Here is a 16596-nt window from a genome sequence, read left to right as displayed (position 1 = left end):
ATGATATTAGATAATTAAGTATTCATCTTAACCAAACCAGTCAATACCTAACCTTAAACTCTCCCTACAATTCAAATGTTGGCCCTAAACTTAACCAGTTCCTCAGAAATTAAGTTCTGTCTCATTAGGACCAGGTTTTGGTTTCCATGAGGACTACTGGTCCTGACAAGGTCAATGTTTACACACACACACACACACACACACACACACACACACACGTTTCAGCTCCACGCCCTCTGCATATCCTAGTGTCCGGTGAGGAGACGTGACGCACGCAATTGGCTGATGAGGACATCAATCCCGTAAAAGCGGCCTCTGATTGGCTGAGCTGTAAGGAGGAAGTCAAGTGTCACAACATTTCGGGGGGGATAAGCTCGGAGTTGACAAAAGCGATCTGTCTCAGACGAAACAATTGGGATACAGTTTTTTTAAATTCCTCAGCTTTGTCCTGGAAAGACCACGCTGGCGGGATTTTGCGGTATCTGGTTGGTAAACCCACCCTCGAGGATTTGGTCTCACCGTGGACTCGACCACCGCGCGACAGAGAGTGGAAAGTGGGACTTTATTGTTCAAGGCTAGCTAGCTAGCTTTGCTAAGCGGCTTGTTTTGTGTGTGCAGCTTGGACCACAGGCTATATGGCTGCGAATTACGAGCCAATATACGGACTTTCAGAAGACGAGGTACGCCTTTACACCCGTTAAGCCTTTCTGTGTAGAGTGTTGTCATTAATAGGTGTCTCTCGGTTCAGCAGGCGATAGCTAGCAGAAATGTTAGCCAAAGCTCTAAACCACTCTTCCCAACGGCAGCATTCCATAGTGATGTTGAGACAGATGCCAATATCCCAGTCCAGTAGTTTACCTATTTTAGCACAAGGAACCACTGCAACAGTTTATCCAACAAGATTGACAACCCCGCACCATGCTATCTTTGAATGAATCGAGTCCAGTGAATAGCAGGTTGATGTAATAACAAGCTAACCACTCATTCAAACAAACAGCCTCTTGTCAGTAATCTCTGCTGTCGGATGCAGAGTTCGCCTCTAAACGAGTTGGATGATGTTCCCACAAGCAAAACTGTGTGTGTCTCATGCTTAAGACAGTAAGAAATTAGTCAATATTTATGTGATTTGGAAACTGCAGCCATAGGGAATATGATGGCTATTTACTTATGCACAGTCTGTAGGCAGCAAAAATACCAGTTTCAGCAGTTTTTAAACGCGAATTCTGAAGCACACATTATTTCCAAGGATACTAAGACAGCTGTGAGGATACAGAAGCAGACAGAGACAGATTCCTTAAATGATCTCTTTAGGGACTGCAACAGTTCCTCCAACAAGCATGACAACCCCTCACCATGCTCTCTTGCAATTAATGTATGCATTTGTCTTGTGAATAGCAGGCTGATGTTATTTCAAGCGAACCACTCTGTCAGACAAACAGCCTCTTGTCAGTAATCTCTGCGGTCTGATTCTTGGCTGACCACTAAACAAATTTGAGTGAGTCATGTTCATCTTCCTCTATCAAACCAGGTCGATATCCACCTGTGTGGTGAACACAGTTGCCTTTTGACATCTCTACATGCTTCAGTCATGTGGTATTATGTCACATTATCATAATGTAAGTGTTGTGTCACGACCCAAACAGCGTCACTGAGTGACAAATAAAATAATTTGCCGCTCACCAGCAGCTGTCATACCAACCACCTACCTACTAGTCATTCCTAGTGCAGTCAGAAGTAGTAAATGAAGCTGCAGTTTGTATGAATTAGAATGCATGACGACGACAAAGCTGATTAATCAGTTACTAAATTAATTGCCAACTATTTTGATAATTAGACTAGTTTGACTGTAATCTAAATAATTAAAATAAATGTGTAAATCCACTTTAGTATTTAGGTTTAGGTCAGTCCGCATAAAGGAGACGAAGCATAATTTTACGACTATGAGGTTGGTGATTTTATATGAGACCTTATTTCAGACACATAAAGTGTTACTTAATCACAGGAATAGTTGGGAAAAAATACTGAAGAGATATTCTGTTAATCATGTTTTTCCTCTGCATTATCAGACACTTTACTCCCAACAAATTTATTTGAGCAACATTTCTACTTTCCCTCTCAAAGAGATCCTCATCAAAGGTCTTCAATGAGGTCACAATATGACGAAGAGCCCCTGGAGATCAAAACATTGCCTGTGTAATGTTTTGTCCTTTGTAATGATTATTCCTCTATTTTGGTTTGTTGTTTTAGTATTTTCTGTGTTATCTGCCAGGTTTAAATGTAAGAATCACTATAGTGACAATGAAAACTTTTGATCCAATAACTTATTTTTATTTCTAGGTCACGTCTTCAAAAATTAGAGTAGCCTAAGTTTAATTACATGTTTTGACCCATAATTTCTTTCTTCTGCAGAATGAAACAAGAGTGCTGCGGGTTAAGGTCATTGCAGGAATTGATCTGGCAAAGAAAGACATCATTGGAGCCAGGTGAGCATTAGAGCAAACAATTAATGTAGTTTTCATCCGTGGTTCCCTAGCAATTACACTGTTATACCACTTTTATGTAATTGTGAGAAGCATGACTTTTGTCACTTTTTATGGGTATTGCTCTAGTTCAGGTACTCTGGCTTGCCTGCAACATCTTTTGGCTAAACTAGTTAATGACTTAATATTTTGGCTAGTGTTTAAACACACTAAAGATTACATTTTGTGTAACATTTCAGCCAACAAAGGTCATCCCACTTGTCCCTTACTCCGCTCACTGCATTCCTTCTACCTTGAACCTTAACCTTGGAAAAAATGTTAATCAATGATTACCTACCTGCCTCACCTATTCTACTCATAACCAACTTCTACAAGTTTGTTTTTTCAGGTAAAGTGTTTGACTAATAATTATACATTCCTCATACGTTTTCCACACGTGATACAAATGTTAAACTTAAACCTTTGTGGGCCTTTGAGGCATTGCGTTCATCATGGGGTTTTTGTGTCAAGCTGGCTAACCGCCTCTGCCTGTCTGTAATTCGGAGCTTAACATTCATGTGACTTTGCATAATGTTTGTCTTTAGAGTATGTTTAAAGTCTTTGTTTAGTTTTTCTTCTTCTTTTTTTTTTTACCATTTAAGTGACACCTGTCTCTATTAAATCAAATATTACAGACGGAGCATAGGGATGAAAGTTAGGGTAGAGACAACAGATAAGAGGCTGGATCTTTATGAGTTAGCTGAAGGCACTCTTTCAAGTACTGAAGGCACTCTTTCAAACCTAACTCTAGCAAGTCTAGTTGCCTACAGCTAACTCTTCGAGATGACTATGACCTGGATGAATGAGAGCCTTCACAGATATGTAAGAGGCTGGAGCAGAATGGCATCTTATAAAGACACAAATAAGCTTGAAGCATAGAGTGACCCAAGCACGGAGCACTGGTAGAGTTGTTGTGGCAGAGCTGGGTGTTTATCAAGGGCTTGATTATGATGATGGCTCTGCTGTGACTCCAGCACACCTGCTTACCTGCTTCCTCTTGGACAAACGCATACATGACAGAGAGAGGAGAGAGACTGGCCAGGGAAGTGACTACAGGTCATGGCGACACAGGCTGTGGCCAAATACATCAAAAATGATGCCCTTTTCTTAACCATGTTTTCTTGGCTCTGATGAAAATGGCAAGAGAATCAGCTACACTTTCTACCAGGCTACTATTAATGTTGCTCACCTTTCTAAACTAGGCCTATCACAGCCTCAGACACACACTAAGCTCTAGATGACAAGATGACTATTTACACCTACTAGTCCAACAGGAATAGGTCGCCCTTGGTCCTTTTATTCTATCTCTCACCTTAACCCTCTATGGTTTTTGTGCTGCTTTTGCCATGACGTCTACTCAATGAATAGTTCCACCTTTGTCACTTTGTTTGTTTCCTTGTTGGAGTAAGCTTTTTGTGGTATGGACCCGAAACCAGAAGTTACATAGTGCCAATGCAGGCAATGCAGACCTGCTCAGGCTTTGACAGTGGTTTCATTAACCCTGTTGTAAATTGATGCACCATCAAAATAACAATAATTACATTAATTGAAGGTTGAAATACACTACACACTACACACACTACATTGTGTCACTTCAAGTGTAGTTATGTAACTATGTAAATTTAGTGCTGTCTGAGCTACTCTCAATGCCAGAGTGCATGTGTTAGCATCCTGATATTACATTACACTACATGTCATTTAGCAGATGCTTTTATCCAAAGCGACTTACAGTAAATGCATTTCAACATTTGGGTGCAAACAAGAGCTAGAAGGAAGTGCTTCAAGTAAGCCAAACTATAAAGTGCTAATCATAAGTGCGATGTACAAGTAAGTGCTTTTTTTGTTTTTTTTCTGTCGTCGTTGTCTTAGTCTAGATATGTTGCTGTCAGGAAAGCTCAGCCTAAGTCGGAAGAAAACAGAATTGTAATGAAGGAGCACTGGATGGTTTAATGTCTCGAATTTTCGGTACTGGAGATAATGCTGACATGGCAGTCTGTCTGTCCCCTCATAAGATGCTCAAACCTGGCTCGTTCTTTTCGCTTCTTGCTCCAACTCCATTCCTGCCGCTTGGTCTTAAATACAGCTGCTTTGTTCTATTGTATTCTGGTCTGTTGTTTTTTGGCGGAATGAAACACCCCACAGTTTTGTTTTTTGTTGTTTTAGTGAGGTGTTGATAGAAACTTAAGGAACTCTCATGCAAGCAAACAAGTGGGCCGAGGCACCTTTTGAATTCAGCGCCACATGCTAGCTTTAATCTTTCATCTCATCTGACCTGAAGTAGTCTAAGTAGGTCTTTTTGTTGATAAAGGGAAGGAGACATACAGAAATCTTATCGCAGCAGGTACAGTAGGCCCATTGTTGTTTAGTCACATCACAGAACTGCACAAACACAGTTAGAGTCTTTGGGGTTCTTTGAGAAGTTAATTAGCAATAAAGGAACTCCTCATTTGCGTGGGGAGGTGTTGGCTAATGTTTTTTTAATGTTCCTCAGTTATTTAGTGCTCTTTTCCACTGCTCCCTCTGAGCTGGCTCGATCAAATGAATGTGTGACTGGGCTTCAACTTCAACTGTAATGAAATTTTTGCTTTATCAATCCTGAAATGAAATTACAGTGTATATCTGAATGACCAGAAAAATAGAATCCAATGTAAATTGTTCATGGCAAATCAAATGTAATACTTTCCCTAGTTATTTAGTTAGAAATGCAAGTCAAATCAATTTTTTAAATGTTTTAAATGTGTTAGTCTAACCACTGTAATCAACTTGTGGTTTATGAAACACAAAACACCACTTTCCTGTTATCTGTGAGGACTAAAAAAAAATGTCTTGGTGTGAAGAATTTGACAATGCGTCTCTATTCTTCCTGTAGCCTGCAGCTTGCTGTTTTACAGCCTCATGGGAGAAACACACCTTGTGTTACATTATGCTTTCGCAGTTACACGGTGATAAACGTAATCTTAGGTCACAGTGTTGAAGAAAAGACAGAAAAGGACAGAGAAGCAAAACATTATGGGTCATATCTGACAGTTGAGAGCATTGAAATTTTCTGTGTACAGGTTATAAAATAATTACCTTTCAGAGTAAGATAATGAAAACTTCACTACGTCTACACACACCCTCACACCACCTGCTATATACAGTCTATTCTGTATATACAGAACAAGTAATAAAGTTGTCCTGTTTTATTGAAAAAAACAAAACAAAAATATTGTGTTCACAGTTTGCCAAGTTGCTTCATCATCATTGAGGACGGAAATGTGAGAAGTTTTACATCAAAGGGAGATTTTGGAACTGAAGTAATCTGATGCTGTACCTGGTCCTGGTGTGGTTGTTGAGACTAAGATCAGAAGATTAGTTTCCCTGTCAGTTGAATAGTGTAGCTCTGCCTCTCTGTACAGAACTCACTGGACATTTCTACCCTGTCTGCAACCTCAAATTAACCAGTTGGCTATTTTAAAATGGCACTTACAAACACTCTACTTACTACTTGTGCCACTATAAAAATATTTTAATTTCTATTTTAGCACTCTGTTTTGTCAATATGTCATTATAGCTTTATCTAACAGCACCCAAATATAAACATTTTATTTGCTTGGCTGTTAGTTTTATAAGACTCAGATTTCAAATGTAGAAACTGGCAGTTTACTAGAGTGAAGCTGATAGCAATATGTGCTCTGGAGTTTATTTAGGCTGTGTAGTTTTTGTTTGTGACCCGGTCAGAACAAGGGCCTTTCTGCATGGAGATTGCATCTTCTTCCTGTGTGCGTGTGGGTTTTCTCCGGGTTCTCCGGTTTCCTCCCACAGTCCAAAAACATGCAATATTGGGATTAGGTAAATTAGACACTCTAAATTTACCATAGGTGTGAGAGTGAATGATTGTTTGTCTCTATATGTGGCCCTGTGATGGACTGGCAAACTGTCCAGGGTGTACGTCACTTTTTGCCCTATGTCATCTGACATAAAACAGTAGAAAAATGAGTGAGTTTTTGTTGATTTATAAAATGGGCATTCTTCAAGACATCCAAGTAAATAAAAAAAAAAAAGGCTGCTTGAACTGTATTTTCCTTTTTTTTCATAATTTCTTTCATTTTTCATTTTTACAGTGATCCGTATGTCAAACTATCCCTCTATGTTGCGGATGAAAACAAAGAGCTTGCCTTAGTCCAAACAAAAACCATTAAAAAGGTAAGTCCTGATATAAAAAAGTAGCTTTGATCTAAGCTGCACATTTCTACAACCTTTGTGTTTTGCACAGACCTTTGGCCTGACATTCACCACCTAATGAGCTCTAATGTGTTTTCGCCATATCAGATTAGCCATTCTTGCCACACCTGCACTGCATGCCTAATGTTGTGGCAATTAAATGTGACTCTCCCTTTTAGTAGCAGGATGGCGATCACTAGATCCCAATTACACCATTACCACCCACTTTCCTTTAAATGAAAGCTATTATGTCATGTTGAGAGAGGGAAACCACAGGATGACATCAGAAGTCAGTACTTCCTTTTCCTGATGAAGAAAATCCAGAGGGAGACATTGGGCAGGCTCTATTCCCCCATTGGCCTGTTTTAGGGTGGACATGAGTTCACAGCAGGGGGAGCTGTTACTTGCCATTATTTTGAACTCCATTAAGATGATATCTCAATTTCAAAGCACACTGTAACTCAAAATGTGTACATTCTCCACCAACATAGGAGAATATTTGGGTATATGTGATATGCACTAAATGTTAACCTCTACCCAAGGCAGGGATACTTTAAAATGCATCATTTCTTTTCAGACTAAAACGTTGATGACAGTGTGATGTTTCTACCACTGTCCCATAGCCTGACTCTGCAAGCAGCTCCATATTCCTTTTTAAACCCATCCTTTCCTGATTGTTGCTGATAGCAACATGTAGCTGGTAGCCAACTTTCTGTTGCTGCCTCCATGCAGCTCAGGCCTCCATGCAGGCAGACATATGCTGCCAGTGGCCATGCTTGCCTTATAGGATATAAATAGCTGACAATGGACTGCTATGTGAAGCAGAAAAAGATGCATCACTACTTGACTCTTCTGTGGGCTCTTCCATGTCATCCTGAGCCTTTACCAAACGTTTACAGTCACCATCATTTCATAGATATTTTCACCATTTCTTCAAACTGAATTTGAGAGATTCTATTGTTAAGTTGCCTCCATGTCGAAGGGCAGAGGGTTCATTTGCAATTGTGACATCTCAGATCAGATTTGGCAGTAATTTGATTTTATTGTGCCTGTAAAATGTTGTGAAGAGTTTATTAATCAGAGTGACTTGTGAAATCAAGACTTCATTGACATTCTAGTGTTTAAAGAATTTCAATCAGAGAAGGGATTCTAGTGAGGAATTGTCACATATACAGTATCTCAGTCCAGTAAAACCTCAAAATTGGAAGGCAGAAGTGCATCCACATACTGAGCTGATCCATACAGGAAGTGGGTAAAAATCCTCATGGCTGTGAGCTGTTAATCTAGGAACTAATGCCAATCACTGGGACATGTTGGCTACAAACTTCCTGTACAAATGCAAGATCATTGACGCACAAGTCTGAGCCTAATTTCTCACATGGGCTCTATTCTCTCACTCTTGTGTTGGATGGATTTCATACACCTGCTCTATGTGTGTAATCTAATACTTTTCACTGTGGTGATTTGATAAAAACATACAGCTATGTAATAAAGCATACTTTTTGTTCCAGACCCTCAATCCCAAATGGAATGAGGAATTCTACTTCAGAGTGAGTTCATATTTGACATCTCTTTATGTACTTAAATAAGTCTTGTCTATCATCATGACAGCCTGATATTGTTTACTATAGAGCGGCAGTATGGGTGAGGTGTTTGAGAGCTTTGATTGTATATATTAACTGGGTAGAGTCACACCTCCTCCACCGCTGTAATCAGACAGTCCATATTAGGCTTTACAAGCTTAGCCACATATGTATGAGTCCTTTTCCCTTGTATGAGAAATATTTGTATGTATATTTTGTTAAACAGGATAATAACATAATTAGTTTTATTTTATTTTATTGAATATGAAAAATGTTTACTTAAAAGAGGGTTTATTTCTGCACATCTTTCTCTTGGAACTGTTGATACTGTGCAACAGTCTCTAATCAAAATGTCTGTGTGACATTTGCCACTCTTGGCTTTAACATTTTGTTATTGCTCTACTGAAAATAAATATATTGAGATATGTATCATAAATCGCCATTCAGCGAAAAAAATATTAAGCTATAACTGTTTGTTTGGTTGCATTAGCTTTTGTTTCTCATCTCCCTTGTAACTTTGTTGCCAACACAGGTGTGTCCACAGAACCACAGGCTACTCTTTGAGGTGTTTGATGAAAACAGATTGGTAAGACTTCATAACCTCTTACTTTTGACTCCCTTTTTTTTTACCATTACAGTGTATTTTTACTCCCAGTGTGTCATGTTTTAAGAGCTCTTAGCAGAAGATAATTAATTTAGTTACACCCACTGTGATCCCCTTGGCCTCTTTTAATAGACTTCATGTAGTATGTAGATGTTTTTGTCTAAATTTTTGACAAGAGGAGATTAGATGAGGTGACAATTGTAAAACTCATAAATAAATGCCGATGTTATACTTTGCAATTTTCGTAGCGTAGCTTTCATATTACCACAGGGATCACCATCAACCTGAATTGTTTTTATATTGACCCCCATGTCTTTATGGTTTTCCTCATTGAGGAGAGCATTTGTTTGTTTGGCATGTAAAATTACACCTGTTGCAGGCTCCCAGTTGCCAGCATGACAAGGTCAAAAATTGCTTATTGGTTTACTTGGTGAACCATTATCAGAACTGATAAGAGTTGTATGAAGTGGTTGTTGACGTTATTAATTGTGTAAGAATCAAGTGGCTTATATGTTAGGACAGCTGTTTCTCGTTTAGTTTCTCAATGACTCTGGGTGTCTCAATCTGGAGTTTGGTGTTTGATAAAGAACAATGAAACAATTTGTAGCCCAACTTTGATCAATTGATCCTCTTGGCTAGGAAAGGCACATTCTGTTCTTCACAGCTTCAGGGGGACTTTTATGGGAGTTTGCATAGTTTCAGTGTGGGGATTGTCTTTGTAAAATCACTTGCTGTGCTTTTCCAGACAATTAAATCAGGTGAAAACATATAGGTTTTATAATCAATTCTCAGTCACTCTCTTTCAAGTGCTAAAATCTGAGCATACAATACCAGTGTGTAGTGTTATGTGTTTGTGCATATTCCATATGTCAGCAGAGGGTAACTGCTACTCCTCAGCCTGTGAAGAAAAGGGCAGCTCTAATTTTTCCCCTCAGTGTAGAAGAGGATGACACAAGAAAACACAGTACAGGCTGCCTCAAGCCTCGTCTTTGCCTTATATGTCTGCCAGGATGTGCTTTTCTGTCTGTCGCTAGGTGCATACCAAGGCAGCTCCTCAGCCACTTGCCAGTATTTTCTTCAGAAGGGGCTGTTTGTTCTCATACATCCATTAATTTGGGATATTTGGGGTAAATGTTTTGACTTGTGTGATAACATATATGATTGGTTGTGATTTAGTGGTACTAATGCTTCAGATGCATTAAATGTAAGCCTTAAATATATGGGATAAGAATGTAAATTAAGAGTTTGATATAGCTTACAGTGAAATACTTTGTGTGTAGCAGTGGTGTTATGTCGCAGGGCCCCGCTACCAAGGTATTTTGCTACATATCCAGTAAATGTTTTAGTTTCTTTGATAATCTCTTGTCCATAGTGCACTTTCTTTATTTAAAAAAAACCCTAACTTTTTAACCTTTTCTCTGGTGTCTCCACTGTATCTTGCTTCTTTATACGTATATGTTGACATTTATAGGTTAATCGATAAGTCAAACCTGTTACAGAAGTTCAGAAAGAACAAGGCATCTACCTTTTGAACAATATACTATGCTCTTTGTCTGGGATGTGCATGGAGGCGGAGAATTCCCCCACCATCCCTCGTCCTCGAGGCAAATGGCAAATCCCCCTTTTTCACATGATTACACTGTTTAATTACTTTACTGTCTCAGAGAATGAAGCACTTACTCATTAATATGCACTTTGTAATTGAAATGTCGTTCTCTGGTTTGTCTTTAACTGTACATTTGCTTAATAATCAGCATGTCAGTATCACAGACTAGGATGATTACTGAGTCGTACCTTGGGCAGTTTTGGATGCAAATAGGGTGGCCTATAAAACCACCAGACAGTCAAAAGTGTTTGGCTTTATACGGAAGACGGCCAATGTCTTTTCTGTTTGAAGACGGCTTGGATATCGTTCCCCAGAGAGTGCTGTTATGTTTGTCTTATCAAAGCTGTAATCTGTCAGGTAATTATCTCCCCACTCTGATGCCGCCCTTTTTCCTCTGGACCATTTTTAGCAACAACCTGCTTCTTTGTTTATTAGCTTCTAGAAGTAAAAGGGCTCAATTTGTCACATAGATTTGTTTGTGGTATTTATTCTGTAATTTGGAAGTATTGACTTAATGTTCTATTTATATAAGAAGGACATAGTTATCATTATTTTTTAAAAACAAAACAAAAGGTAAATGATTGGGATTAAATATGACCACTTGTCAATAGGAATGAAGACATTGATTGGAGGTGGGGAGGATGATAAAGATCTAAAGATTTAAAAAAGATCACGTGAAAAGAGGGAGGGTTAGACACTAGTAAGTAGGATGTGCTTGGGGGGGCTATTTGGCACTTAAGGGTAGCATGAAGTTGTAACAGGAGGTGGTGGGGCCATTTGTAGTCACGTGATTGACAGGCAACCCACCGTAACCCCGGAAACCAGGAGCGCCAGCCTCTCTAAACCAATCATGTCTGGAATGCTGGCTGTCACTCGGCTCAGGCTATTTCTGCTGTCTGTCGCTAGTGCTTGGTAGTGCTAAGGGTCTGACATACATGGATCCTTTTTTGTTTTTCCTCCTCACCCTTCCTCTCTTTTACCTTCACTGTGCCTTCACAGTGTAAATTTGACAGCTCATTTGTGGTGGCTGTTTAGTTTTTGTGACTTCTTTCCTCCATAGATTTTACTGTGGGAAGAAACGTTGTGGAAAGGACTCGGACAGGGTGGGAGGGGGTGGGCAAGAGAGAGAGTGGAAGAAAAAAGGGGTTCAGTCATCAGCCAAAGGAGAGAAGTAGGCGACACTAAGAGACAGAGACTGAAGCCAGAGGAAAGAAGAGGAACCAAAGAGCCAGTCAGTGAGTAAAGAAAAGGGAATAGGAGCTGTGGGACGTGAGGTGAAAATGGCACAACGTCTGCGTTTGTACTTTGGCTCAGGTCGCAGTAACACAGCCCCGGAGATATTGGAAGGAGACTCTGAGGAGCAGCAGGGAGACAATGACGTGGTCACAGCGTTCAACTTGCAGCCACCTACGGCTTTGAGGCCTTCTCAGGAGCAAACTGCACAGCGCATCCCACCAAGGGCTTTTAATTTGCACCGAGAGCCTTTGCTTAAACGCAGCTCCTCCATGTTTATACCCCAGCTTGCTGCCTACCAAGACCCACGTCCCACTAAGAGCTCCTCCATGCACATCTCGCTTCAGCGTTCTAATGGATCAAGTAATGGAGATTCCATTGGCTATGCTGATGATGTCCTACCACCTTGTTATAGCCCCCCTGGACCTGCGCCTGCCTACACAGAACCACAGAGCCATACAGATGTTCCACAACAGCCGCCACCACCTTACTGCAGTACAGATCCTTTAAACTTACCCAAACGCAGAGTCTTCAGTATTGGTACAAATGGCAGTACAATGTATAGCAAAGGACAACCAGGTATCAATGTTGGTGGAATTTGCATTCAGAGGAACTCTTCTGATGGTTCTGATATCAAGCATTTTAGAATCCTTCCTTATGCTGGCTGGGCTGTCCAGCAACAGAGCTTGGACAATTGCTCAGGTGTAAAGGGTGGAACTCAGAGACTTGTGCTTCAGCTCCAGCAAAATCAGGACCAGGATCAGAGCCAAGGCAGGCCACACGCTGTTTCATCACAGGAAAAATGCACAAATGTTGGCTTTGCCAGCTCAAGAGGCAACTGCATTGTGCGTTACCCCCGAATTCGGCTGGAGAGTAGCTCATCTCATCAGAGGCTGCTGCTGGATAATCTACGTCAAAAAAGTGTCCCAGAGAGCCCAGATAGAGAGGAGACCCAAACAGACATTGAGACACATAAGTTGGAAGCAAGAAACCATTCCGATGGTTGTACTTTCGAAATCAGTGGGGAAACTCCTAGAAGGCAGCCTCATTTCAAGATATATTTTACTTCAGGTGGAGGTGGTGATCAGGATGTGAACCATGGCAATGATTCAACAGGGAATAATCCCAAGGTAAATATTATTAGAAAGGTTTTTAAATGGTGAAAGTTTATTTTTTATTTTTTATTATGGTTTATGGATTGTAGAATGAAGAGTAAATAAATACAAATAATATTGGAACTGTCATCTCATTCATGACATCAAGTTCAAAATATGATAGTTTAACCATATTTCTATTTAGTTCAATACAGAAGGTAGTAGGGTGATGGACATAAATGAAATAGAAAAAGTGTGAAATTTAGGAATTGTAACTTTTGCAAACTTCTGTCATGACTTTTCACATCTTACTTGTTTAAATTTCTAGTATTTTGCTTTCCTTTCTTTCCCCGGATCCAGCCCAGATAAGGAGACATTTCCATAGTGCAAATAGAGGGTGGTGACGCTCTGGAAAGTGAAAAACATAGACTTGGTTTCTGAGCTTAAGTATACACAGGATGGCTTTCTTTCTCTTGCCAACCCAAGGCATTTGAAATTTTACACACATCGTCCATTCAGTCGTGAAAAGTAAACAAGAAAGATCTTAAGGATGATGATTTCCCCCAGCTACTTGTTGCCACCTGCTTGAAAGAAATGTGACATAAGTTTGGTAATACCCTTAACTGCAGCCAGTGGTCTTTGAGAGGTGGCTGTTTCTATCTTTAGTATGTTTTGAGTGTGGTTGTTGATTTTGAGAGTGGTTAGGAGACATATCGCTGTGAGGTGGTATGGGTCAGTATCCTCTTCGCACATGCTCTGTGACCGATTGAGATCTAAGATCACATTACAGCCCAAACAATTATCAGAGAACCTGTTGAGTTTTTAACATCAAGCAACACTTTGGATATGTCCATCTCTCCGTCCCTATCCTATATCCTGCATTATATGTTGAACAGATGTGAAAAATCCACACAGATGACATGATTATGCTATGTTATTGCAGTGTGCAACTGGTAAAATGCCAAGATACACAGCAATGCACCAAGCAAAGCATTAAAGAAGACTGGTTGCAAGAAAACATAGATGTTAACAGTACAACACATATATATTCATTCAGAAGATACATGTTTAAGACAGGTCCATGGGCCATCCTTGCTCCTTAATTAAATTGTTTACCATCATGAAATGATGAAATGATTGACAGTACCTACAATATACTTGAATGTGTTATACACCCCTCTATCCCTAATTTTAAAACCCATGGTGTTGCATTATCTTAGGAAATACCATGCAACAAGGGAATCCACATTTAGAATGTAATGATGGGTCTTCCCTAACTGATGACCTGGAGTGGGACTGGCCCCTTTTAAATCTGTGTGTGGTATACTATGTGTGTGTGTGTGTTTTCATGTGTGCCAGCTTGACTTGCTGCAGACAGCTATGCCCCTGGGCTATGCCCTTGTTACGGCCCTGCCTCAGTGCCTCACAGTTACTATTCAGACAGAGCTCTTGTAAGTGTTGGCTATATTTACTTGAGAATTGTTGGTGGAATGGGGTGATCTCTCTCTCTTTCTTATTTTATTTCTTTTTTTACTGTCCAGTACTTGTGAAAAGGATTCATGTTGCTTCTTTTGTGTTCTCTGTCAGCTCTGGCATTCTAATTCAGTTGTGTTGGCATAGTTACTTCTGAGGAGCTGATGCAGCCTTTCCACACCTTCTTGACAGCCTGGATGTGCTCCAGCTTCCTCTATATCATGGACTGTCAGACCATGTGTAGACCGGTTAATATATGGGTCTCGAGCGATCCAATCAAATGACGACAACTTTCCTGTTCTATATGGAAAAAAATAATAATTCTGATACGTTGCCAGTCCAACTAGTCACATGTTTTTGTGTGTGTGTGTTGATGAGTGATTCCTCTGTGGCTGTCGCCACGAATAAATCAGTGTAGGTGAAACGCTGTGTAGTAGAAAAAAATCTTTCAGTTTATTATGAGAATGTACCTAGTCAGACAACGTCAGTTTAGTTGCGGTCCTTCAGTACACATTTGCTTTTACACTGCTATTAGAATGCATCCAAGACCATATCCGAATTATATATTATATATATGCATTTAAACGGGGCCTCAATCTGTCGTTGTTTCTTTATTTAGAGTGATAGTTTGTATCACCACTTTTCATCTGTTTTCTTGAAGTTGTAAAACATAATCTATATACATGCACTTTTTCCTCATTATCATTTTGTGGTTTTCAGGTTTGGAGACACAGTGGCTAGCATTGTTGCCTCACAGCATGAAGGTCACCAGTTCGAATCCTGGTTCGATTGAGGCCCTCTCTGTGTGAAGTTTGCATGTTCTCACCATGTTCACCTGAACTCTCTCTTTGTACACGTAGGTGTGAGTGTGAGATTGAATGGTTGTTTGTCTCTGCCCGATGCCATTTGGAACTGGCCCCTGTGACCATTATGTGGAAATAAATCAAGCGAGTGAGTGAGTGCTCAGGTTTGCTAGCTGTCAAAGTTCACTAGGGTTGCCACGTTAGTCATTGCTACTGGTGTTACAATGAGTGTATGCACATACCGCCTATGGGCCCCGCTATAGGCTATTTTGATAATAGATGATTGATATTAGAAGTGATGTGGTGGGAACATTTCCACACTATGATGGTGGCTCTGTTTCTCTTTCATCTGGAAGGTTGTGGGTTTGATTCCCCGCTCCACTAGTCTACATGCAGATGTGTCCTTGGGCACGACACTTAATCCCCTGTTGCTCCGGATGGTTGTGCTGGCAGCGTGTTAATGGTTATGAAAAATGTGTGATAGAAAACGCGCTGCATGTAGCACTGTGTGAATGGGTGAATGGAAAAAGTGTAGTGAAAAGCAGCGTTGAGTGGACTAGAAAAGCAGTATATAAATACTGACCATTTACTATTTATTTTATGCTTTAATTTTGTAGGACAGATGGCTATAAAACTGTCCTTTGTCCGTGTCAAGGCTTAAACTCCTCATTTCTCCATGTGGCACTCTCCCTCTCCCCCTCTGAGTGTAACCTGGCCTTGGGAGGCAGCTGCAGACTCAACTGTGACCCTGTGATGACTCTGCAATTATATCCCTCTGCATAAACATACTCATAGCTTAAAATTCTTGTTATAGTTAAGATGAGAAAACAACAGCCATGTCTCATAGGATTACACATTTCCCATAGGAAACTGCCATTAGTATAGGCTGTTTCATTTGTTGCTAGCTAGTCAAAGTCTATAGTATATCATCAGTGCTGTAAACTGGTTGGCAGATTCTTTGCCATAAAAGACACAAAATGCCTCACAGATCCACATTGAAGGTCACAGATCAACACGTGGGAACTACTGTGAAAGAATATTCTCGCATGGTCCAGGGTTCTTTTGTTTTGTTGCCTATAAATATTATTCCTCACTGTTTGTTTAATGTCTTTTGATTTATACAAGCAAGCAGTGAATGAATTATCTGGTTGGTTTGGGGCATGAAAGTAAACCCTGCTGTGATTTACAAAGTAGTTGCTCTGGCTTTTCCAAGAAAGAATACTTAAGACTCTGTGTGTGCGTGTGTGCGTGTGTGCGCACGTCTGTGGGTGAATGTGTGCGTCAGAGTGAACACGCAGGCATTCACAAGTATCTGTTTACATGCCTGTCCATTCATAATCATAATTAAATGTTTCAATATTACTCATTTATAACCTTTCACCATTGATTCCAAGTGCACTAAGAACAATCTTTTGCTGTATTTATTAGGCTAAATGAAGCAATGCTCTAGGTTTTAGTGTTTGGTCGAATAAAAAAAA

At 40.1% G+C, this 16596-nt stretch overlaps 1 protein-coding gene across 6 annotated transcripts in view; it reads left to right on the top strand.

The window, feature by feature from the left end:
- Positions 1-347: 347 nt before the first annotated feature.
- Positions 348-16596, top strand: part of nedd4l (NEDD4 like E3 ubiquitin protein ligase) — a 39074-nt gene continuing 22825 nt past the window's right edge. For 2 of the 6 annotated variants that reach the window (XM_058616790.1, XM_058616789.1), the window contains exons 1-5: positions 348-680; positions 2410-2483; positions 6623-6704; positions 8234-8272; positions 8838-8891. In XM_058616790.1, the coding sequence (XP_058472773.1) occupies positions 636-680; positions 2410-2483; positions 6623-6704; positions 8234-8272; positions 8838-8891 (294 nt within the window). In that variant the 5' untranslated portion in view covers positions 348-635. Of the gene's footprint in view, positions 681-2409; positions 2484-6622; positions 6705-8233; positions 8273-8837; positions 8892-11365; positions 12879-16596 lie in introns of those variants that run through there. The other 4 variants (XM_058616786.1, XM_058616785.1, XM_058616788.1 and 1 more) reach the window with 3 other exon arrangements.

Source organism: Solea solea, chromosome 19 (genome assembly GCF_958295425.1).
Source record: "Solea solea chromosome 19, fSolSol10.1, whole genome shotgun sequence".
Taxonomy (NCBI): Eukaryota; Metazoa; Chordata; class Actinopteri; order Pleuronectiformes; family Soleidae; genus Solea; species Solea solea.
This window is presented reverse-complemented; position numbering and strand designations above follow the sequence as displayed.